Source organism: Heteronotia binoei, chromosome 19, assembly GCF_032191835.1.
Source record: "Heteronotia binoei isolate CCM8104 ecotype False Entrance Well chromosome 19, APGP_CSIRO_Hbin_v1, whole genome shotgun sequence".
NCBI lineage: Eukaryota > Metazoa > Chordata > Lepidosauria > Squamata > Gekkonidae > Heteronotia > Heteronotia binoei.
Genome location: NC_083241.1, coordinates 3,157,008 through 3,182,716, shown reverse-complemented (window position 1 = coordinate 3,182,716; position 25,709 = coordinate 3,157,008). Strand labels below are relative to the sequence as shown.

Below are 25,709 nucleotides of genomic sequence, written 5' to 3'. Positions count from 1 at the left end.
TGTAAAGAGCCATCAAGTTGCAGCCTGCTTCTGGTGGGGAAGGAGCCCTGGCTCAGTGGCATAGCGTCTGCTTGGCATGCAGAAGGTCTCAAGTCCAATCCCCGGCATCTCCAGTTAGTAGGGACCAGGTAGGAGGTGAGGGGAAAAGGCCTCAGCCTGAGACCCTGCGGAGTTGCTGCCAGCCTGAGTAAACAATACTGAAAGACACAATCTGTGGCAGTGTAGAAGCTTCCCTGCCACAAATTTTGTTAGTGATTCACGAAAGCTCCTGCCCCGCCACAAATTTTGTTAGTCTTTCCTTTCCCAAGTCACAGTAACCCGTATTTGTGTTCCTAGATTTTTGTGGAGCGGGGAGCGTGGATATTGCGATAATGTATTCTGTCGATTTCTTTCAGGGCATGCTCAGTATGTTCGAGAAGCAACTCCTGATTTCGCTATTCATCAGAGTTTGCAGATTGGGAGGCTCTGCGAAATACGAGGTACGGGCAAAATCGAATGGACACTTTAATGACCTAACATTTCTTCCTAGCATAAGGATTCGCTTCACAGCAACGCTTCCCCCCCCCCTGGGGAAACGCAGTGGAACGGAGTTCTGGAACACTTTTGTGAACTCAACATTCTCAAAAAATGTTTAAAAGTTCATGCAGGGGCACCCATGTGTTTCGCCTTCATTTCCCTCTTGAGAGTTCTGGCACCTCTTTTTCCAGAAAAAAAGCCCCACTTCACAGGCAGATTCCTACCTGCCAGGTAGCTTTTTTGTTTCCTTGTTTCTCAGTATAACAATAAATTTCAAAATAAAAAAAAATACAAACATATACAAGGGTACAAGGATGGGGGCGGGGAACGGATAAGGAATTATTTTCATAGTCTATAAGTTTCTACTAACATAATTTTTATATATCATTCTCTTTCTTAACCTTGGCTTATAAGAAGCTATTGTCAACTTTTCTTGTTCTTCTTCTACCTAGTCTAATACTCAGGAAAAAGATAAGATCTTCATGTTAATATGATTACATTCTTATTGCTCTAGTTTTCTAATAAGTACAGTTCTACATTCCATATTTTTCTTGAATCCATTCACATAGAGGAGAGGAGACCGGAGTTCTTTTACTTCTTGAATGGAGCTCTCCTTCAGTGTGGCTGTCAAAATGTCCATTTAACTACTTCTAGAATTTTTTCCAAGAGTTCTTCTTTTGATGGCACCTCTGTCCTCTTCCAGTATTTAGCATAATTATTGTTTCCTTGTTTCTGAAAGGGGGGAAAGGCCCCTTTTAATGAGATTTTCAATTCTGAGCAAATAAGAACATAAGAAGCCATGCTGGATTTGGCTATTGGCCCATCCAGTCCAACACTCTGTGTCACACAGGGGCCAAAAAACCCAGACACCATCAGAAGGTCCATCAGTGGGGCCAGGACACTAGAAGCCCTCCCATTGTGCCTCCCCCAAGCACCAAGAATATAGAGCATCACTTGCCCCAGACCTAAGAGAAGCCATGTTGGATCAGGCCAGTGGCCCATCCAATCCAACACTCTGTGTCACACAGGGGCCAAAAAACCCAGACACCATCAGGAGATCCATCAGTGGGGTAGGCTTCCCAAGCCCCCCGCCCTGCCGGAGGACCCTTGAATTAGCAGCCTCCTCCCCCGCTCTCCAAAAATCCGGAAGTGGGGGGGGGGAAACGGTGCCGTGTCTCTTTCCCTGCCTGCCTCCCTCGCAGGCTTCAGGCTTCTCCCTCCAGGTCACAAAGACCCGCCCACCGCCGGCCTGCTATTCGCTCCAGTCCGGCCTCCCTTCGCGAGGTGCATGCTGGGACTCGTAGTCCTTGTGTCCTCTCCGGCTGCCGGGTGGCGTCTCCTCGGGGAGTCTGGCCGGCGGGGGGGGGGAGCTCCGCCCCCAGAGGACCATGTGCGTTTCTACCTCCGGAGGCTTCAGTCGCTGATTGAAAGGCTTCCTCTTGGGATGGTGTGTCTGTGTTACTTTGAAGAAGTTGGCAGCAACTCGTGAGCAGAGAGGCCAATCCCTCGCTTCAGAGTGGCAAGAAATGGGGTGGGGGGGGAGTCTGCTGAGCACTTCATTATTCCCTATGTGGAGATCGATTCTCATAGGGTATAATGGGGAATTGATTTGGAGGTTTCGGGGGCTCTGGGGGAGCTGTTTTTTGAGGTAGAGGCACCAAATTTTCAGTATAGTATCTAGTGACTCTCCCCAAAGTATCTCCCAAGTTTCAAAACGATTGGACCAGGGGGTCCAATTCTATGAGCCCCAAAAGAAAGTGCCCCTATCCTTCATTATTTCCTATGGAAGGAAGACATTTAAAAAGGTGTGCGGTCCCTTTAAATGTGATGGCCAGAACTCCCTTGGAGTTCAATTACGCTTGTCACACCCTTGTTCCTGGCTCTGCCCCGATGTCTCCTGGCTCCACCCCCAAAGTCCCCAGATATTTCTTGAATTGGACTTGGCAACCCTACAGTGGGGCCAGGACACTAGAAGCCCTCCCACTGTGCCTCCCCCAAGCACCAAGAATACAGAGCATCACTTGCCCCAGACATAAGAGAAGCGATGTTGGATCAGGCCAGTGGCCCATCCAGTCCAACACTCTGTGTCACACAGGGGCCAAAAAACCTCGACACCATCAGGAGGTCCATCAATGGGGCCAGGACACTAGAAGTCCTCACACTGTTGCCCCCCCCCCCAAAGCATGTGATAGTTTGTAAACCCTAAATAAATATTCTCTCTCAACTTCACAGAGAGGCCATAATGAACTAACATCTCTTCTCTGTTAGATATTTGGCCTTTTCCCTTCCATGATTCAAAATCTGCATTGTTTCAGCAAAAAGGTCTTCTATGCCCATGACTGTAATTAATTGTGAACACACAACTGGACTTTTTCCATGGCACCAGATAAACACTACACTTATTAACCAGTGTCCTGTGGAAGACATGCAACCAACATTTGAACATGCAACTACGGTTGCCAATCCCCAGGTGGGGGCAGGGTTTGGAGGCCCTTCCCCCACTTCAGGGCCATCAGAAAGCGGGGGAGGGGGAGGGAAATGTCTGCTGGGAACTCCATTATTCCCTATGGAGACCAATTCCCATAGGATATAATGGTAAATTGATCCGCAGATGTCTGGGGCTGGGGGGGGCTGTTTTTTGAGGTAGAGGCACCAAGTTTGCAGCATAGCACCTGGTGCCTCTCTTCAAAACACCCCCCAAGTTTCAAAAAGATTGGACCAAGGGGTCCAATTCTATGAGCCCCAAAAGAAGGTGGCCCTATCCTTCATTAATTCCAATGGAGGGAAGTAAGTAAAGCATTGAAAAGGTGTTCAGTCCCTTTAAATGTGATGGCCAGAACTCCCTTTGGAGTTCAATGATGCTTGTCACAGCCTTGCTCCTGGCTCTGCCCCCAAACTCTCCTGGCTCCACCCCCAAAGTCCCTGGATATTTCTGGGATTGGACTTGGCAACCCTACTTGCAACCAACATTTGATTACAAAAAGGGGTGGGCAGATCTTCGTCTCAAGCTTCAATGGAGGTTTTTTTCTCCAGTAAATGATGTTGCTTGATGCCGTTTTTGTATAGTGTGTTGTGTAGTTTGTTGGCGGGGTCCAGCAGTCATTTCACACCCTTTCCACTGAAAAATCTGCCACCAAAGCTGTATCCAGTCACATTTTCCTGATTTAGGGAGCAACCCCCAGGCAGACCTACTCAGGAGTAAGCCCCATGTTATTTAGTGGGGCTTGCTCCCAAGCAGGCATTTTTAGGATTGCAGCTGTTGTGTAGCTGTGTGATCTCACAAACCCAGGTGTCACTTCCCCCGTTAAGAAGGCACGATATGGGGTTGCTTCCATAACCGCCATTTTGTTTGGAACTGCCTCATCCGTTGAAGCCCCAATGAAATGTCTGTATAGAACAGGGGTGGCCAAACTGTGGCTTGGGAGCTACATGTGGCTCTTTCACACATATTGTGTGGCTCTCAAAGCATTAAGCAAGTTTGCCCACCCCGGTATAGAACTTTTGAAGTCCAGTGTTTTCCAGGCAGCCTTCCTGCTTTTTTCCCAATGCTCATTGATTGATTTTATTTATTTATTTGACTTCTATCCCACTCCTTCCCCTGCCCGGCAGGGCTCAGGCTGGCTTCCAACAATTAAATATACAATAAAGTCAGAGCTACAGTTTTAAAACCCAGTTTTTCACGTTAAAAAGCCTAACAATCAACAACTGTGTGGGACGGCAGGGATCGTTGGCGGTGGGTCACTTGCTGTCCATTGACGCCTGGCAGAGGGCCATGAATGCCCCTGGAGGAGAAAAACAGATAGGGCATTATGAACGCTTCTCCCTGGCAGAAAGCCACTGGAAGAAACCTCGCATCCTGCCTGTTCCCCCTGCCTTTCCCTTCTCTGCTGTGCCTCCCGCTCACCTGCAGATCAGGACCAGAGAACTTGCCCCGTTCGTCTGGCTTATGGGCCGGGCTTCCTGCCACCCGCCAGCTGCTTTTCAAATGTGGAAAAGGGCAACCTCAGGCGAGCGGCACTAAGCTTTTGCTGTGACTTTCTAAAGAATTTCCGGAACCACAGTAACTTTGTTTCAGACACAGATCAACGCGTGCGCTAAACCTCTGCTGCCAGCTGTTTCTTTGTAATTATTCCATTTCTGGACTATTTTGTTATTTTTTATAAGACCATGCTGCCATTTCACTCTTGACTGCCAAAAGCTGAAAATTACGGATATGCGTTACGTAACAGAAATCGAACATTTTACAGTGGATTTTTAATTTCAGTTTGTTTAAAATTTGGCCTGATCGCACTGGTTGTTGGATCGCACATTTTCTGAGCCTTGTTTCACACTGTCAGGAGAAGTTGTCTTGGCTTCTTTTCTTTTCTTTTTTGGTGAATGAAATGTCTGCAATGACAGCAGATTGACAAATCAGTATCCCCTAACCAGGGGTGGAATTCTAGCAGGAGCTCCTTTGCATATTAGGCCACACACCCCTGATGTAGCCAATCCTCCAAGAGCTTACAAAAAAAGAGCCTTGTAAGCTCTTGGAGGATTGGCTACCTCAGGGGTGTGTGGCCTAATATGCAAAGGAGCTCCTGATAGAATTCCACCCCTGCTCCTAGCTATAAAAGTACACCTTCCTTCCATTGGATACAGGTAGAGCAATGCAACAGCAGTGCTGATATTTCCAGATGTGGGAGAAGGTCTGGATTCCTGGTGGGTTCTGAGCGTTACCTGGACGTTTTTTGGATGCAGCAGAAGCCGGGACGACTCCCCTTCTTTGGGACAGCCATTCCTTCCGCAAAGGGTCGAAGAACACTCATTCGTCAGTAACCAGCTCTGTTGGCTTCCCAGAACGAGATACTTGCGCATGATTCATTTCTGTTTCAGCATCATTATTATTTCATAAATGCCATTCGGGAAGCTTTGCACAAAAAGGAACATATCAGCTCTGGAAATTTACAGGAGCCCAGAACGATCGCTTAATTGCCTTTATATGTTACAAAGCGACTAACCTCATTTTGTTTTCAATACAGTTATTTTATGGTGTAGGTTGCACTTCAGGAAATGCTTGTTTCTTTTTGGATGCGTTATAGGGTGTTTTTACACTGACGGTTTGTGACTCTCTATCACTGCATTGGAAACTCACCTTATACATTATCAACTGTTTTCATCATTGCAGCCCAAAGCATCTATATTTGTTTCGGTGAGATGAGTTCTGGTGCTGCTGTTTTTCTGGAAACTAGTTTTGATCCGGTCATTTCTCTACAGGCGTTTCAAACTTGTATTGTAGAAGTTTTCATGCATTTTAAAAGCCTCCTCCAAAAGCCACAAGGTGCAGTCATTTGCATGAGAACTGACAGCACTTGAAATTTTTACATATCATTGCTTGCCTCATCTAGTAATTTAAATTTGTATTTTTTTTGCAGCGTTGACACAATTTCTAAGCGATCGTATACATTGAACTAAGCACTGGTGATCTGGTTGCCCTCTGATTAGGGACACCACCCCCCCAAAATTGAAATCTTAAATGTAAAAGGAAAATCAGTAAAGCGGAACAGTGACAGGCGATTTGAAGACTCTAAAACTCTGGATCAAACAATGTAAAAACACCCATTAAGGTGGAGGTACCACGTTACCACGGTCTTCCATTCTGAAGCCTTGCAGCTGCTTGTATTTATACTCTGCCTTCCCCCCCACCCACCCAGGGAACCCAAAATGGTTCCCCTTTCCACCAAATTATCATCGCAACAAACCTGTGAGGCAGGTTCGGTTGAGAGTATGTGACTGGAGTTCCAGCAGTGAGCTCCTTGCCACAGGTTGGGATTTGAATCTGGGTCTTTCAGATCCTCCTCCAACACTCTAACCACTACCCCCTACTGTCCCATTAGCAAGGCTAGTGGGCGAGTTTGTTGTAGTGGTTAAGTGTGCAGACTCTTAACTGGGTGAACCGGGTTTGATTCCCCCACTCCTTCACTTGCAGCTGCTGGAATTGTCTTGGGTCAGCCATAGCTCTCGCAGGAGTTGTCCTTGAAAGAGCAGCTGCTGTGAGAGCCCTCTCAGCCCCACCCACCTCAATCACAGGAGTTGTCCTCGAAAGGGCAGCTGCTGTGAGAGCCCTCTCAGCCCCAGCCACCTCACAGGGTGTCTGTTGTGGGGGGAGAAGATATGGGAGATTGTAAGCCGCTCTGCGTCTCTGATTCAGAGAGGAGGGCAGGGTAGAAATCTGCAGTCTTCTTCTTCGTTTGTAGCAGGAACTCCTTTGCATATTAGGCCACACACTGTCAAGCATCGATATTTCCCAATAATAAGTCTTTTGTTATTGAATCAAAAGTTGCTTTATTGTAGAAACTCCATAGCTTTACCAAGGACAGAATCCTTGGAAGTAATAACGTATACAGACTTACATAGTTACTTTATAGGATAGCTTCAAAGGATAACATACAGATGCAATTTGAGTCACGGGTTCAAAGGTTACTACAAAGTATCTCTTTTATTACTAAGGAATGTAGGTTATTAAAAATATCTCCCTTTTTCTCACACTTTCTCTGCAAGTAGATAAGACCTGTCTGTGTGAATCTGGGGGAGAGGCACATCGCACTGTTACCAGCAAGGCTAACCTAAACATCCTTGGGCCAGATGGATGTATTATTGCCCTTAGGTTGTAAAAGAGGGGGAGAGCAGGAGAGCTTGGTATTCTGCTCTTTGTCTAATGGACCATCGTGGCGCTCAGAAATATGCATGCTTGACATCTTACAGTAGGCCCTGTACAAAGAGCCCTATAAGCTCTTGGAGGATTGCCTACATCAGGTGGGTGTGGCCTAATATGCAAAGAAGTTCCTGCTCCAAAAAAAAGCCCTGCCCGTTAGAGAGAATAGAGTGGCTCTCTTCGTGTCTCAATCTTTCCCCCCTTGAATGGTGTTAAAATGTTGCTGCTTTGGGTGAAGACCTAACACGGAGCGAAACAGGCTTGCTCATCTGCAGAGCTCAAGAGACAGCCGTGCTGAGCACCATGAAGATCAAGTCCTGAATCAGGCCGCTGCTTGAACAGACCCTGTTAGGAGAGTGGCCCGTCGTTTATTGCCTTGTTTTATATATCCTGTGCTATCCTAGTGGTTGTGTATTTCTCCCCAAATGCATTCCAGTCCCCAAAGGGCTCACAATAGAAATAATGACGCACTTTGCAGGATATTTATTTTCCTTCGCAGTCCGCTTTTCTTACTGGGACTTAAGATGGATGACAAGTGCCGTAGAACTGTTTCCTCAATCAGTAAACCGATTACAAAAATATGATAACATTTGGACGATGACCGTCTTCGAATTTAACGGCAAAGATGCCTAACAAAAAGAAAGCCGTTTAATCCATCAGCTAGTGGATTATGAAATATGGCAACTACATTTGAGGGTAATAGCAGACAGCAAGATGCTTGTGCGGGGGAAAGGGGCTGGGATTGAAGGGCGAAACCATCGCCATGCAGAAAACACCAAAACTTTCATCGTGGCTCCCTTGTGTAGTCTGGTGACTGGGAGTTGCTTAAAAGGCAATCCTGGCCCGTCCTGGGAGTAATCGGCATTTCTGCAGCGTTCCCAAACTTAACAGTGGCACTTTACAATCCATCCTGTGTTTCCAAAGTCATGCTCAGTTGCCGTCGACATGAAAACAGGTCACTTGGCTGAATCTTGCTGCAACGCTTTGAAAGTGCTAAGCAACTTTCTGGGGGCTTAAACCTGACTGTTCCTCTGGGCTGAATCCAGGGAAAGGAATCAAAAGAGAAGAACATAAGAGAAGCCATGTTGGATCAGGCCAATGGCCCATCCAGTCCAACACTCTGTGTCACAGAAGAATGTAAGAGAAGCCATGTTGGATCAGGCCAGTGGCCCATCCAGTCCAACACTCTGTGCCACACAGTGGCCAAAACCCAGGGGCCATCAGGAGGTCCACCAGTGGGGCAAGGACACTAGAAGCCCTCACCCTGCTGCCCCTCCCAAGCACCAAGACAGACCATCACTTACCCCAGACAGAGAGTTCGATCTATACCTTGCGGCTAATAGCCACTGATGGACCTCTGCTCCATATGTTTATCCAATCCCCTCTTGAAGCTTGCTATGCTTGTAGCTGCCACCACCTCCAGTGAAGATCTGTGGGGGGGAAAGTATCTGCTTTCTGCTGTCAAGGTGGCTACAACAAACAAGCCTTCTGAAGAATATTATCTCTCTTCCCATAATTAATAATGATGATATTGGATTTATATCCCGCCCTCCACTCCAAATCTCAGAGTCTCAGAGCGGCTCACAATCTCCTTTATCTTCCTCCCCCACAACAGACCCCACAGTTCAGTTTTGGGCACCACATTTTAAGAAGGATTTAGACAAGCTGGAACGAGTCCAGAGGAGGGCAACAAAGGTGGTGGTGGGGTCTGGAGACCAAGTCCTATGAGGAAAGGTTGAAGTTGCTGGGGATGTTTAGCCTGGAGAGGAGGTGGCTGAGAGGTGATAGGATCACCATCTTCAAGTACTTGAAGGGCTGTCATCTAGAGGATGGTGTGGAATTGTTTTCTGTGGCCCCAGAAGGTTGGACCAGAGTTGAAATTATGGGTTGAAATTAAATCAAAAGAGTTTGATTTAAGAACTTTCTGGCAGTTAGAGCGGTTCCTCAGTGGAACAGGCTTCCTCCTTGGGAGGTGGTGGGCTCTGTTTCCTTGGAGGCTTCTAAACAGAGGCTAGATGGTCATCTGACAGCAATGCAAATCCTGTGAATATAGGGGGAGGTATTTGTGAGTTTCCTGCATTGTGCAGGGGGTTGGACTAGATGACCCTGGAGGTGCCTTTCAACTCTAGGATTCTATGATTCTGCAACTGATCTCCAGGTGGGTGGGGCTGAGAGGGCTCTCACAGCAGCTGCCCTTTCAAGGACAACCTCTGCCAGAGCTATGGCTGACCCAAGGCCATTCCAGCAGGTGCAAGTGGAGGAGTGGGGAATCAAACCCGGTTCTCCCAGATAAGAGAGCTCTGGCTGACCCAAGGCCATTCCAGCAGGTGCAAGTGGAGGAGTGGGGAATCGAACCCGGTTCTCCCAGATAAGAGCGCTCTGGCTGACCCAAGGCCATTCCAGCAGGTGCAAGTGGAGGAGTGGGGAATCAAACCCGGTTCTCCCAGATAAGAGTCCGCACACTTAACCACTACACCAAACTGGCTCTCATGGTGAATCTCTCCTCCCTCTCCCCTGTCTTTTCCAGACCCGAATGTGGACGTCATCTACATTTGCCCCCTTCAGCTGAGCGAGGAGTTACTGCGGTATTACCATAAGCTATTAGGCCTCCAGGCAGCTGTTAGATCCGGGGACCCGGAGGACATCGCTGACCTGCAGGACAGGTTCAGAATTCTCACCCCCGAAGCCATAAACAGCTTCCCCGTGAGTTTCTCTCTTCTAATTACTACAGCTGGGGGGACGCCGTAAAATTAAATTGGAAATTTTATAACTTGCCACGCTCCGGTGCCCATCAGTGAAATATTATTGCAAGTGTTAAGAGCTTCACCGATTAAGCGACTAGTTAAAGGTGGACGCTGGAAATGAATATCCCGGTTTAGCTCTGGAGGCCGAAAGCCAGAGCGAAGCTAAGTTGTTCCTCCTGACCATGACACGGCCTCGTCCGGAACTCTGAACTCCGGAGATTTTCTGCGTGCTGGAAAGCAGAATGCGGAAAAAAAAGTTTAAACTTTCTTTCCCTGTGGCTTTGCAGATATTTGTTCTCTCCCTCCCTCCCGCCCTCCTTCCTTTTTAGTTTTATGGCGGCAAAATCCAATTTAAGACTCTTTTTCGTCCCTTATTTTTGAAGACTCGGATCGTTTAATGGCTTTAATTGAGGGGCGTTCTGTTCCATTGGTGGTTCTGAACCCATCTAGCCAGTTTTAAATTCACTCGATCCCACTCCAAAATGCAACCCCCCTCCCTGCACACCAACACTCTGTAATCTTAGCTTTTTTAAAAAAAAAATAGCACTTTTGATATTGCTGCAGCACAGTAAATCTGATTTATGGCCAGGAGTGTAGAGACACTCCTTGCATTTTCGCAGGCGCTCAACTGACGTTGATCCTGTACCAGAGTCGGGGCTCCTTCTTGGCTTCGCTGGTAAGCAATGCTCACCGACCCCGCCCGGGCCTTCTTGGAATCTAAAAGCCCTTTCGCCACAAGATCATTGCTGGGTAATTATCGGTACTATAAAACTATGATGTCTCACCATATGACAACTCTGTGTGTACTGTCATTCCAGCCGGTAATTCCAACATGCCCATTTGTGAGCTCTTAAATTTTGCCCTTTTATAAGCCGCGGTCTTTCCGTTTGGCCTAGCTGTGCTTTTTTTGTTCAGACTGGGGGGTTTTTGGTACAGGATGGTGTCTGTCACAATCCCGCAAAGGATTTCTGTCCACGTCGGCCACAAGGGTGTGAGGAACACCACTGTCTAGGGTTGCCAGCTCCAGGTTGGGAAATTCCTGGAGATTTGGGAGGTGGAGCCTGGGGAGGGCAGGTTTTGGGGAGGGGAGGTGCCTCAGCAGGGCATAATGCCCTCGAGACCACCCTCCAAAGCAGCCGTTTTCTCCAGGGGGTGATACAATATAAGTAACTGTACCGATGTACAAATGGAATATTTACAAAAACCACCAGTCGACAATAAAGGTATTCACGCTCTCAACGTGTGTACATGCATTTGATTTAGTGCAAATCTAAGACCAAAAAAAAGGCAAAGGAACAATAAGATATTTGTACTCCCCCCGTTCATACACTTTGAGATTTCTACGTAGGAAGCAGCCTTAGCAAAGCTCATAAGTCAGTGCTGTAGGGTGGAGTCCTTAAAAGTTCCACTTTTGACGTTGTAATGGAGAGAATAAGGAGGAACCATATAGAAAGGAGTCCTCACGGTTTCGCTTGTCTCATACTTCGTCAGCCTCTTTTCTCACTGTTTTCCAGAACCACAGTAACTTTGTTTCAGACACGGATCAACGCATGCGCTAAACCTCTGCTGCCAGCTCTTTCTTTGTAAATATTCCATTTTCTCCGGGGAACAGATCTTGGTCTCTTGGAAATCAACTGTAATAGCAGATTTCCAGGCACTACCTGGAGGTTGGCAGCGCTGCCACTGCCCTCACGTAAGCCTTTCACCATCCTGAAAATAGGCAAATTCTGGTTTTTTTTGGAAGAGGAGATCCAGATATCGAATACCTCCCACTGTCCAGATTTCAGTTCTTTATCCTGGAGACCCTAGAAATTAAATCTGCGCCGCTCTTTAGGCGTATGTAAGGGTGAGGAATACAGAAACGGGCAGCTTCTTGAGGCACAAAGACATCAGTGGAACTATTTTATGAGCAGCTCACCAGCACGAAAATCTGGGCAGAGGCTTTCCCATTAAGAGGAATTCTGCAAAGGCGGAATGAAGCCAGCCTTCAGCCTCGGCTGGATTGCCAAAGGCGCTTAGGCCTTGTTTGTCTCAAACAGAGCCTCCCCGGTGCTGAGAGGCAAGCGGCTTTTGACGCGAAGAGGGCATTTAAAAGTAGATGGCGGCTGTGGAACTGGGGGAGGTGATGTAAAAAAAAGAAAAGAAATCCCAGCAGATTTGCCAGAATCCATGAGCACACCTCAAGAAGCTCTTGGGATCCTGATCGGAATGTTTAGCCTTTGCCACACAGCCGTATCAGCCCTTTTCAGATGTATCTCTCCGTCATCCACATGGTGGCCGACGCTGCATCTCTGTTCTCGACGTCTCCCGGTTACGTTAAGGGACCTCACCGGGGGTGGAATTCTAGCAGGAGCACCTTTGCATATTAGGCCACACTCCCATGATGTGGCCAATCCTCCAAGAGCTTACAAAAAAAGAGCCTTGTAATCTCTTGGAGGATTGGCTACATCAGGGGATGTGTGTCCTAATATGCAAAGGAGCTCCTGCTAGAATTCCACCCCTGGATCTCACACAGGAGATGTTTCTGGGAGCTTTCATCTAGTTCAGTAAGATTCCCAGATGTGGCCTAGAAAATGTAACCCCTCCCCCCAATTCTGCCACCTGATCCCTCCGTGTCTTCACTGACCATTCTCTCTTTCAGTGGTATCTCTAAGACCCAACGATGTTTACTTCTGGGTAAAACCTGAGTATAAGTTTCCGGTGTGCAAACAAAAGCTCATACCCAGAATTGAACTTCGTTGGCCAGTTTGGTGTAGTGGTTAAGTGTGCGGACTCTTATATGGGAGAACCTGGTTTGATTCCCCACTCCTCCACTTGCACCTGCTAGCAGGGCCTTGGGTCAGCCATAGCTCTGGTAGAGGTTGTCCTTGAAAGGGCAGCTGCTGTTAGAGCCCTCTCCAGCCCCACCCACTTCACAGGGTGTCTGTTGTGGGGGAAGAAGGGAAAGGAGATTGTGAGCCGCTCTGAGACTCTTCGGAGTGGAGGGCGGGATATAAATCCAATATCTTCTTCTTCTTCTAAAGGTACCACTGGACTCAAACTCCATTCCATGTACTTAATCTCCTTGCTGTCCCAACTCTATTTGGGAATCTACTTTTATCACAGACATTAAGTAGAAACAAACTTAGGTTGGCTGCCAAGTTTGAGGAAAGATGAGGTTTGCTACCGAGCCATTGCCTGCCTCTGCACTGCGATCTCTGGCAGCCTCCCATCCAACTACTAACCAATGCTGACCCTGTTTAGCTTCCAAGAGCGGACAAAATTGGGCCATCCCGGGCTAACCAGGTCACATTCGGAAGACCATATTTGTCAAATTCACACGTGATGTTGACAACCAGGGGTGGAATTCTAGCAGGAGTTCCTTTGCATATTAGGCCACACAACCCTGATGTAGCCAATCCTCCGAGAGCTTACAAGGCTCTTTTTTGAAAGCTCTTGGAGGATTGGCTACATCATGGGGTTGTGGCCTAATATGCAAAGGAGCTCCTACAAAGGAGCTACCTGTGTGGCCACTGTGCAACACAGAGTGTTGTACTGGATGGGTCATTGGCCTGATCCAACATGGCTTCTCTTATGTTTGGGGCAAGTGATGCTCACTCTATTCTTGGTTCTTGTGGGGGCTCCTAGTGTCCTGGCCCCACTGATGGACCTCCTGATGGCACCTGGGTTTTTTGGCCACTGTGCAACACAGAGTGTTGGACTGGATGGGCCATTGGCCTGATACAACATGGCTTCTCTTATGTTTGGGGCAAGTGATGCTCACTCTATTCTTGGTTCTTGTGGGGGCTCCTAGTGTCCTGGCCCCACTGATGGACCTCCTGATGGCACCTGGGTTTTTTGGCCACTGTGCAACACAGAGTGTTGGACTGGATGGGCCATTGGCCTGATACAACATGGCTTCTCTTATGTTTGGGGCAAGTGATGCTCACTCTATTCTTGGTTCTTGTGGGGGCTCCTAGTGTCCTGGCCCCACTGATGGACCTCCTGATGGCACCTGGGTTTTTTGGCCACTGTGCAACACAAAGTGTTGGACTGGATGGGCCATTGGCCTGATCCAACAGGGCTTCTCTTATGTTCTTACTAGAATTCCACCCCTGTTGACGACTAAGGTCTTTCAAGTGTTTGCCAGATCTTGTAATGTGTGAAGCAGGTCCGACTGGTGTCTCCTCATGTTTCCAAATCTCTGGGATCGTATTGCACTTTTCTTGGGCGATCAGCATCCTAACGTCTTGTGTCCAATTCAAATATATATCCTGGGGCACGAAGTACTATTTGCAAAAGCCGTTTTGTAAATCAAAGTGTTGCGTTTGGAAAGAGCCCATTTATGACACTGCTGCCCATATGGTGAAATGCAGCCCCCATGCCCTGCTACGGGGGGAGGTTCCCCCCCTTCCATTTTTTGTATTGATTTTCTTTTTCCCTGACACTATCGAGTCAAACCGTGCCAGACGTGTTGAGATGAATCACTGCGATCCAAAGGCCGCGAGCCTCTCTTCCGAGTGACAGAAGGAGAATTCCGCGTGGATCAAATAAATACAGATGTGTAGTAATTAGTTCTATTCCCAGCGAGCCCATTTCCGACGCACTAAAGATGTGAGCGATTATGGAGCCTCACCCCAACAGCTTTTATCAATTTAAACTGCTACGCTACAGGATAGGTCATAACCCAGCCTGCGATTAATAATGTATTTATTACGCGCCACGTTATAAATTAGCTTTGTGGAACAGAGAGATATAGAGAGAGAGACTTATTAACCGCTAGGCTAATGTGCTCTCTCTCCAGCGCCGACCCATGGCCCTGGCCACCTTCCTAAAATACAGCCCCAAGACCATTCAGAGGATCCGCAATCTCATCCGGGGCAAAGAGGCCTACATCGTGGGCGGGCTCCTGAATCAAGACGACGTGGAAGTGGCCGACATGTTAGACGTGCCCGTTTTGGGGCCCAACCCGGAAGTGGCTCAGCTCTACAGTTCGAAGTCGGGAAGCAAAAGGGTCTTTGCTGCGGCCGCCGTGCCGATGCCGCCTGGTCAACACGACATCTACAACAGGCAACAGGTTAGGAGGACAGAATCACCAGGTTTGCCAGCTGGGAGGAAGCCCTGGAGAGCGAGACCATCCAGATGTTTGGTTTCCTCGTTCTTTGATGGTTGGTGCTCCTTGCTGGGGCTGAGCCCCGGAACCTGCCATGTAGATACTCAAGCTTTGGTTGGGAGCTGGCAGCCCTAGAGCCCCATAGCTCAAGAAGTCAGAAATGGCCCAGGTCTCTCAGGGAAGGATATACCCAGGATAGCAAGGCAAAAGCGAAATGCTGCAGGACTGCAAAGGGATGAAATATGGATTTGGTGCACAGCCAAAGTTCCTCTTGGGAACCGAACCAGCCGCAACTCAGCCCTTTGCTTTTTTTTTCATGGGTGGGAGCATCCCATTACTCGCTGTAAGCCACCCCAAGCCTGTCAAGGAAGCAGTGGGCTATAAAGTAGATAGATAGATAGATAGATAGATAGATAGATAGATAGATAGATAGATAGATAGATAGATAGATAGATAGATAGATAGATAGATAGATAGATAGATAGATAGACAGACAGACAGACAGACAGACAGACAGAGGATGGATGATAGATAGATAGATAGATAGATAGATAGATAGATAGATAGATAGATAGATAGATAGATAGAGACAGACAGACAGACAGACAGACAGACAGACGGCTTTCTTTGAGCAGGAATTCACAGGAACGCAGTTCCGGCTGGCTTGGCATCAGGGGGGTATGGCCTAATATGCAAATGAGCTTCTGCTGGGCTTTTTCTACAAAAATGCCCTGTGCTAAACAACGGTGATGTCAGGGGGTGTGGCCTGATATGAAAATGAGTTCCTGCTGGACTTTTTCTACAAAAAAGACCCTGGGATGGATGGATGGATGGATGGATGGATGGATGGATGGATGGATGGATGGATGGATGGATGGATGGATGGATGGAGACAGACAGACAGAACAATAGATGTTGCCCCTGAATGCTGAAGCCCCCCTTGGCGTGTCTGTGGCAGCAAAGTAAATTTCTTTAGAATCCGGCTCACATAAACTTTGCCCAAGCTACAAATATTTCCACTTCTAATCGGGGCTTGGAAACAAATAGTTCATGATAACAGAAAACATCTGTTAGTATCGTATTTTGAAGTCTGGACCCAGATTTGTATCTTCTGTGGGCAGGAACTGATGGGGCTGTTCTTGTGGTCGATTCACAGTGAGTCTGGGTAGTGTAGTGGTTGGGGTAGTGGTTTGGTGTAGTGATGCAGCCAGTTTGGTGTGGTGGTGAAGTGTGCGGACTCTTACCTGGGAGAACCAGGTTCGATTCCCCCCTCCTCCACTTGCACCTGCTGGAACGGCCTTGGGTCAGCCATAGCTCTGGCAGAGGTTGTCCTTGAAAGGGCAGCTGCTGTGAGAGCCCTCTCAGCCCCACCCACCTCACAGGGTGTCTGTTGTGGGGGAGGAAGGGAAAGGAGATGGTGAACCGCTCTGAGACTCTGAGATTCAGAGTGGAGGGCGGGATATAAATCCAATATCTTCATCATCTTCATCTTCTTGGATCACTTAATGCTTTGGGTATTGGAAACAGTTCCTGGATCATTTTGCTGGTTGCTTGTTGCTTTGTAAACAGCAGAGAGCTGTGTCCACACGTCGTTGGCTATTGTGTTCTTTTTGCACTTCGGCAATTGTTCGCAACTTGCAGTTCAGAGTGGACAAACTGCAACAGTGCCACAGCAGCACAATAATATCCAATGAGGTCTCGATGCAACCGGTGCAAACAAACTTTTGCACATTTTAGATGGCAGATTCTCCCCCCCCCACACCCAATCCCCCCCCCCCCACATCAATGATCAGAAGAAGAAAATCAACCAAAGGCTTGTTCACCCTAGCTGTTTACTGCCTCTCTGACATGTAGTCTATATTTTAGATACTGACAGTACCTAATTTCAGAAGGTAGCCATTTTGATCCGCCGTAGCGCATCTAGGTTGGAATCCAGTAGCACCTTGTTGACCAACAAGATTTTGTTGAGTCTGAGCTTTTGAGAGTCAAAACTCCCTTGATCAGATACCTGCATCCAACGAAGGGAGCTTTGATACTCAGAAGCTCATCCCCCCCCCCCAAAAAAAAATCTTGTTGGTTTCTAAGGTGCTCCTGGACTCAAATCTAACTGCAAATGCCTTGGAAAGTACATTGGTGTTAGGGCCCTGGCTAACCTCAGAATGAAGTTCAGGGGTTAATACTCACAGGATCAGTTAGAGAGATGAGCAGGATCAGTTCAGGGTGAGAGTTCAAGGAACAAGGACAAAGACTACTGTGGAGGAAACCAAGAAGAACATAAGAGAAGCCAGGGTAGAATTCTAGTAGAAGCTCGTTTGCATATTAGGCCACACCCCCTGGTGTAGCCAATCCTCCAAGAGCTTACAAAGCTCTTTTTTGTAAGCTCTTGGAGGATTAGCTACATCAGGGGTGTGTGGCCTAATATGCAAAGGAGCTCCTGCTAGAATTTCACCCCTGAGAGAAGCGATGTTGGATCAGGCCAGAGGCCCATCCAGTCCAACACTCTGTGTCATAAAGTATCCAAAAAAAAATCCCAGGTGCCATCAGGAGGTCCACTAGTGGGGCCAGAACTCCAGAAGCCCTCCCACTCCTAAGGTAGGCACGTCCTAGGCCATACAGGGTTTTAAAGGTAATAACCAGCACCCCCTGACACAAAGTCAGCCAGAACTGCATTCCTGTGTGTTTCTGCTTTAAAAAAGCCCTGACCGCAGTGGTACAAAATAATAGCAACCCATAGTGTAGACAGGGTCTAAGCACTGTTTTGAAAATGCCTTCATCTGTTTTTACAAGATCACACACCGTGAGCCAGCTTACATTTCAGGGTCCCTTTCAATCCATTTCGTTTAGGATCTTTGTTTTTTTTTTTTATTTTGCTTCTCGTGTCTTGGCCCTCTTGCTCTCTATGAAATATTGAAGCAAGGCGTTAAATAATCAAAGGGAGGTGACAATAATTTAAGGCACAGTTCAATTTTCACTTAAAGATAGCTCGTAACTCTTTCCATCGGGTGCAGTCTTTACAATACTATCGATCCGTTTCTTTTCTGTAGGGGAGTCGTCAACAGAAAACCCATTTATTGGGCTTTCAAAAGCAACAAATAACAGGACACCGAGCAAACAAATAATAATTCCATTTGTGATTGAGGCTCAACTAATAAAAAAAACCCATCTTCAAGTCCAGAGGACTGCCCTTGTAACAAATACCTCCTACCCGTCTCTCTTTTTTTTCCCCCCAAGGTGACATTTCAAAACCCACAAGCCAGAAATCCACGAGTGTGCATAAAATGGCGTTTTTGTATCTAGCTAAAAAGCAGGTAGTACAGATTGGATGCTGTTTCTTTCATAAGTATTCAAGGATCCTTTGTGTGGATCCACCGCCCTGCCCCCTTGGCTTAGAAATGGGTCATGTTTTGAATTTTGACTGTTATAATTTCATCTATGGAAGCTAGATTTGAGTCCAGTATGCACATTAGAGACTTGGTCAAACCTCACCGTTCTGTGGAGCGACGCAGATGCCCTCTGAAACTCTATATCAAAGTGTGTATTGCGTGGGAATCTAATCTCTAATACAGTCATAGTTGTCTCCCCTTTCTAAAATTAAAATTAAATATTGTCGTTGTTTGAGAACGAGATGCCTGAGGGAAATAGACATGTTGGGTACTTACTGGTGATTAGATTTTTCTCGCCTTCTCCTTTTCTTCTTTTCCCCTTCCCTTTTCCTTTCCGACTGAGGATTGTTTACTGAACAGCTTGCATGATACTGGTTTATTCACCTGTTAATTTTTTCTCGTTATGAATTTGGTTATTCCAATATACTAGATTTTTTTAAAAAAAAGAAAACTGAATGGGTAGGATGATATTAATACGAACCTGTTTGGGGGTTTGTTTGTTTTTTGCCTCAAGATGGTTGAAGTCTTAAGCCAGCTGATTGTTGACTACTTAGAAGTGAAACGCTGGATTTTCAAAGTGGATAATGACTTTGGGGGGAACGGCACGGCCTACTGTGACGTCACCGCACACCTCAAATGCTACCCGTGGGTCCGGAAGGAGAGCCGAAGATACGGCCCCGAGGCCTGGCGGAAGAAATGGGCGCAAGTAAGTCCTGTGTCCTTTTCAAATATAGTATATTTTGAACGTCATCTGCTGCTTCCTAGTTTTAATATTAAGTGCGTTTTTAAAGTTTGTTTATTTTTATATTGGTAGCCACCCGCAAGATTTTTTTTTAAAAAGCCTATCGACAATGCGATCATGGTAGTAACAATGAAATTCCACCATACATGGCAAATTGCTCCCTCTAAGCCGGGGTGGCCGAACTGCAGCTCGGGAGCCGCATGTGACTCTTTCACACATATTGTGTGGCTCTCAGAGCCTGCACTGCCCTGTTGGCTTGACCAGCTTGGAGAAGGCAGCTGTCTCTGCAAGCCAAACCAGTTGGCAGCTTGTGAATGCATTTGAAGTTAAAGTTGCTTTATCTCCACCTTGGTGTAGAGGTTTGGCATAGTGGTTAAGTGGGTGGACTCTTATCTGGGAGAGCCGGGTTTGATTCCCCACTCCTCCCCTTGCAGCTGCTGGAATGGCCTTGGGTCAGCCAGAGCTCTCTTATCTGGGAGAACCGGGTTTGATTCTCCCCTCCTCCACTTGCAGCTGCTGGAATGGCCTTGGGTCAGCCAGAGCTCTCTTATCTGGGAGAACCGGGTTTGATTCCCCCCTCTTCCACCTGCAGCTGCTGGAATGGCCTTGGGTCAGCCAGAGCTCTCTTCTCTGGGAGAACCGGGTTTGATTCCCCCCTCCTCCACTTGCAGTTGCTGGAATGGCCTTGGGTCAGCCAGAGCTCTCTTATCTGGGAGAGCCGGGTTTGATTCCCCACTCCTCCACTTGCAGCTGCTAGCATGGCCTTGGGTCAGCCAGAGCTCTTTTCTCTGGGAGAACTGGGCTTGATTCCCCCCTCCTGCACTTGCAGCTGCTGGAATGGCCTTGGTCAGCCATAGCTCTAGCAGAGGTTGTCCTTGAAAGGGCAGCTGCTGTGGGAGCCCTCTCAACCCCACCACCTCACAGGGTGTCTGTTGTGGGAGAGGAAGATAAGGGAGATTGTAAGCCCCTCTGAGTCTCTGAGGGCGGGGTATAAATCTGCAATTCTTCTTCTTCTTTCCCTTCCTCATCCCTCCCTGCCTCCCTCCTTCCTCCCTCCCTCCCTCCCTTCCTTCTTTGTCTTGCAGCTCTCAAAGTTTTGATATTTGTGCCTTCTGGCTCTCAAACACCTGACATTCATGTTTTGGGGCTCTTACAATAAGCAAGTTTGGCCACCCCTGCTCTTAGCTGTAGAATTTTGTGAGCAAAGATTCCATTTTGTGAGCTACAGTCATTAAAGATGTGAGCTGTTGCAAAAATTAGTTTGCCCTGAGGCCACCCTTCCTGAGCTAAGACAAAAATGTTTGAGCCGGAGGGTAAAAAACGGTGAGCTAGCTCACACTAACTCAGCTTAGAGGGAACACTAGTGGCAATTGATAACATCAGCCCCCAAAGTGGTTGGCAGGTTTTCACAGATGCTTCTGTGAAGTAAGTGGATTGGGGCCACCACATGCTTCTGATAAGCATAGTACCCTTAAAACAGGGGTGGGGAACCTCCATCCCGAGGGCCGCATACGACCCTCGAGGTCACTTAGTGTGGCCCTCGGGAATTGCTGGGCCAAACTGAGCCATGTGGCAGCCTCTCCAGAGCCTGGCTGGCCAGCGAGGATCATGGGGCCCAGCTGCGCTGTGCAGCAGCCTCCCCAGGGCCAGGCAGGGATCACAGGGCCCAGATGTACTGTGCGGCAGCCTCCCTGGGGCCTGGCTGGCCAGCGAAGATCGTGGGGCCCAGCCGCGCTGTGCAGCAGCCTCCCCAGGGCAAGGCAGGGATCACGGGGCCCAGATGTACTGTGCGGCAGCCTCCCTGGGGCCTGGCTGGCCAGCGAAGATCGTGGGGCCCAGCCGCGCTGTGCAGCAGCCTCCCCAGGGCCAGGCAGGGATCACGGGGCCCAGATGTACTGTGCAGCAGCCTCCCCGGGGCCTGTCTGGTTGGCCAGAATTGCTGCAGGGCCTGGAAAAGTTACTGTCACAGTTCAGTTTGCACTTGATTATCCCAGATGGTGTGGCCTAATATGCTAATGTAATGAGTGTGTTACCTATGCTAACATTAGGGGATGTGGTCTAATATGCTACTGAGTTCCTGCTGGGTTTTTTCTACAAAAAAGCCCTGGACCTATGCATTTGCCTAGGGTGGCGTGCCAGGTGTGCTTGTATGTGTGTGTGTGTGTCCCAGATTAGCCTCTCCCCGTATGACTTCAAATAGAAAACAATTATTTGCATTAATTTTGCAGGCCTGAATTGTTCTCCCTTGGCGGAGCACTTTTTTTAAGTTGATAATTTTTTATGGCCCGTGAATGATGTTATAAATATCCATAGGGCCCTTGGCAGAAAAAAGGTTCCCCACCCCTGCCTTAAAAGTTCAAGGTATCTGGAGGGAGGCTTCGCCAAAGAATAGCCTTGGGTAGAGGAGGCAGATGCCCCTGGTCCAATCCCTCATAGGATTGCCGAGTCCCAATCAGGAAATATCTGAGGATTTTGGGGGTGGAGCCAGGAGACATTGGGTGTGGAGCCAGGAGAAAGGGTGTGACAAGCACGATTGAACTCCAAAAGGAGTTCTGGCCATCACATTTAAAGGGACCACACTCCTTTAAAATGCATTAAATGAAACTCGGGGAGTGTTTGAGGAGAAGCACCAGATGCTATGCTGAAAATTTGGCGCCTCTAACTCATAAAACAGCCCCTCCGGAACCCCAGATACTGATGGATCAATTCTCCATTATACCCTATGGGAATCGATCTCCATAGGGTATAATGGAGTGCCCAGCAGACATTTCCCTCCCCCCCCCCCCGCCTTCTGATAACCCTGAATCGGGGGGATCCCCTGCCCCCAGCTGGGGATTGGCAACTCTAAACCCTCATGGTTTGAAAGGCCAAAAACAACTTCTTCCCTTATGCCCAGGGACACCACGTCTTAACTGGTAACACACTTTTAAATACATTTCGCCCCTTTGACACAGGGCATTTTGGGGAGAAAACGTAGGTTGGAGCAAGTTACTGCTTGTTCTTTAATCTATATAATGCTAATTTGGGCTGATCTTTTTTTTAATAACTACGGCTAATGGCATATTGAAACCCATTTCCCCAAATCCTGGGACAGGATGAAGAAGATAACCTAAGTATGTAAAATAAGTTATTGTTTAGTTTTCCAAAGCCATGCATAGCTTTCCTTCCTGCCTGTCTGTTCTCTGAATCCAAGCATGTTTTCCTGGCGTGAGATTCCTTCGAACCAGCCGTGACCACTCCACAGAGGCCTTGCTGTATTTTAAAAAGATCTCCCTGGTCTGGAAGCTGTCGCCACACTACAGACTGTTTCTGTGAGACGTATTTTCATTAGGCTAACCCCACCTTGTGTATAACTGGGGTGCTGCAGTTACTTGGCTAATATTCCTCGTGCCTTCTTGAAATGAATCTTGTTCTTACTTGCCCGTTCTTCGTTCCTCTTGCATAGAACAGGAGTGAATTTATCTTTTTTTCAAAAATTAAAAGTGCATTTAATGCATTCTACGTATATAAAGGTAAAGGTAATCCCCTGTGCAAGCACCAGTCATTTCCAACTCTGGGGTGACGTTGCTTTCACAGTGTTTTCATGGCAGACTTTTTAATGGGGTGGTTTGCCATTGCCTTCCCCCGTCATTTACGCTTTACCCCCAGCAAGCTGGGTCACCCCACAATTTTTTAAAACATTGGAAGTTTACTGGGATGTTGGAGTAAGCTTTAAAAGTAAAGTTTTTAAGAACAGGAACTTACGCAGTCAAGAGAAACCTCAACAGAAAATCTGGACAGGGAAGGCTGACAATACATCTCAAGTCTAATCAGAAAACGGACCCCACAAAATGGTTTGGAATTAGGGTTGCCAATCCCCAGGTGGGGGCAGGGGATCCCCCGGTTTGGAGGCCCTCCCCCCGCTTCAGGGTCATCAGAAAGCGGGGGGGAGGGGAGGAAAATGTCTGCTGGGCACTCTGTTATTCCCTATGGAGATTTATTCCCATAGAAAATCATGGAGAATTGATCTGCGGGTAACTGGGGCTCTGTGGGGGCTGTTTTTTTTGGAGTAGAGGCACCAAATTTTCAGTATAGCATCTAGTGCCTCTCCCCAGAATACCCCCCGAGTTTCAAAAAGATTGGACCAGGGGGTCCAATTCTATGAGCCCCAAAAGAAGGTGCCGCTATCCTTCATGATTTCCTTTGGAAGGACGGAATTGAAAAGGTGTGCCGTCCCTTTAAATGTGATGGCCAGAACTCCCTTTGGAGTTCAATTATGCTTGTCACAGCCTTGATTTTGACTCCACCCCTAATGTCTCCTGGCTCCACCCCCAAAGTCCCCAGATATTTCTTGAATTGGACTTGGCAACCCTATTTGGAATCTATCCCACACCACCCCATAAAAGTTTGTTTAATGCATTCTACATGTATGTCACTTTGCGCGGGGGGGAATAGAAATTTACTAGGATGTGGAGTGAACTTTAAAAGAAAAAAATTGTAAGAACAGGGACAATAAAGAGAAACATCAACAGGAAATCAGGGCAGGGAAGGCCAACAATACATCTCAGATCTAATCGGAAAATGGTCCTCACAAAATGGTTTGGGATCCACCCTATACCCACAGGAGAGGGACCTCTTCCACACCCTCCTTCCCTAAAATGTCTGGGGCCTGCTGACAAGGACGCCCCCCCCCCTCCTTTCAAATTCACATACAAACTAAGGGGGTGGGGGAAGGAAGAGACCAAATGGGCTCGGAGTGAATTCACCTGTGATGCTACGCAAGGATTTATTGTTTCACAGTCGGCTTCCAGTGACGGCTCAGGAGACCTTAGTTCTGTAGGACTTGTTCAAGAGTAACTCACCACACGCTGCTGGGAATCAGTGCCTTTAAACACAATACAGTGCGAGCTGAGTGACCCAATAAAACTTGGTTTTCATAGTTACTCTATTCTGTCCGAAATGGCTGTGGGAATTCTTGTTCCTGGTGGTCCTGTTTCCTTGGAATCTGCGAAGAGCCAGCCAGTAGGTACCTTGTGGGAGAGAAGTGCTCAGGCCCATCGACAGGGCAGGGGGATTTCAAAGTGTAGAAGTTAATGCAAAATACTCCTTTAACTCGGGGTCCCCAACCTTTTTGAGCTTGCAGGCACCTTTGGGATTCAGATGCAACATGGTGGGCATGGCCACAAAATGGCTGCCACAGGAGGCAAAGCCAGCCACAAAATGGCTGCCACAGGAGGCAAAGCCAGCCACAAAATGGCTGCCACAGGAGGCAAAGCCAGCCACAAAATGGCTGCCACGACTTACTTTCAGCCACACCATGACAATCATTGTGCTGTGGTGACAATCCAGTCTCCAGTGGCCACTCGGGAGCCTTGCGGAGAGAAGCTCCATCTAGCCACGCGCATTTTCTGAAACCACTCGGCGGGTGCCAAGAGAGGTGTAGGTGTGCGCCACAGTGCCCGCGAGCACCATACTGGGGATCCCTCCGTTCAGTTGCAGGCCAGCATGAGAAGAGTCCTCAAAATAATGTCTGGCCCATTTTGTTGACTGCCGTTACCAAGACGGAGACCCTTCCTTCCTTCCTTCCTTCCTTCCTTCCTTCCTTCCTTCCTTCCTTCCTTCCTTCCTTCCTTCCTTCCTTCCTTCCTTCCTTCCTTCCTTCCTTCCTTCCTTCCTTCCTTCCTTCCTTCCTTCCTTCCTTCCTTCCTTCCTTCCTTCCTTCCTTCCTTCCTTGTGGCTCTCAAACATCTGACATTCATGTCTTGTGTCTCTCAGATGTCTAATGTCTATCCTTTGTGGCTCTTCTGTTAAGCAAGTTTGGCCACCCCTGGTCTAGCCACTTCTCACCCCTTGATTTCAGCCACCCTTTCCCAGGAGCTCAGGCCTCTTACGTTTAGAGGAGCTAATGGCCGTCTCCATTGCTGATTGCCACAAAGTGCCGAGGATTAAAACCCTCCTTTGTTACCAAACCCTCCTCGTAATGCCTCCCCCATTTAGACATCAAGGCATTAGTTTATGAGCATCGGCATGCTATTAACAGTGCGGAGACCTGCTCCTTTGGGTAATGAAGACATTGTGTCATTGGCTTAAGCCGCCACGTACCAAAACATACGCTGGCAGGTTATTAAGGAAATCCAACTCAGTGATGAAGGACTCTCCTTCAGGCTAAAAGTACATGGCAAAAGTCTCTCCATTCCGGTAGAGTTATGAGAAGCGAAAATATGACTCTAAGCACTAAATTATGTTAATACTTACAAATAGCATCATTTGCATAGCAGTTTATGACGCGATCCCAAGGTTTTTCCTTCATTGGTATGTAGTAGGGCAGCCGATTAAACATAATGCAGTTTACGGGAGTTGGGTCTGAGTGTCTGTGCCATTTAAAAAATGGAGTCCACTGGCTGAGTCTTTCAGACAGGATGTTGTACCTCCCTTTCAGGACCTTCCTTCTCAGTCTGAAATCACACGAGAGAAGAAGAAAAGCAGGAGAGCTGGTTTTCATACCCAGCTTTTCTCTACTCTAAGGAGTCTCAAAGCGGCTCAAAACCCTCCTTTACCTGCC

The 25,709-nt window shown here is 47.7% G+C and overlaps 1 protein-coding gene across 1 annotated transcript in view; it reads left to right on the top strand.

Moving 5' to 3' along the window:
• Positions 1 to 25,709, top strand: part of IQCH (IQ motif containing H) — a 136,490-nt gene that overhangs the window by 50,293 nt on the left and 60,488 nt on the right. Inside the window, exons 11-14 of the mRNA XM_060260239.1 lie at positions 396 to 479; positions 9,735 to 9,910; positions 14,735 to 15,007; positions 18,941 to 19,132. Coding sequence (XP_060116222.1) covers positions 396 to 479; positions 9,735 to 9,910; positions 14,735 to 15,007; positions 18,941 to 19,132 — 725 coding nt within the window. The remainder of the gene's footprint in view (positions 1 to 395; positions 480 to 9,734; positions 9,911 to 14,734; positions 15,008 to 18,940; positions 19,133 to 25,709) is intronic.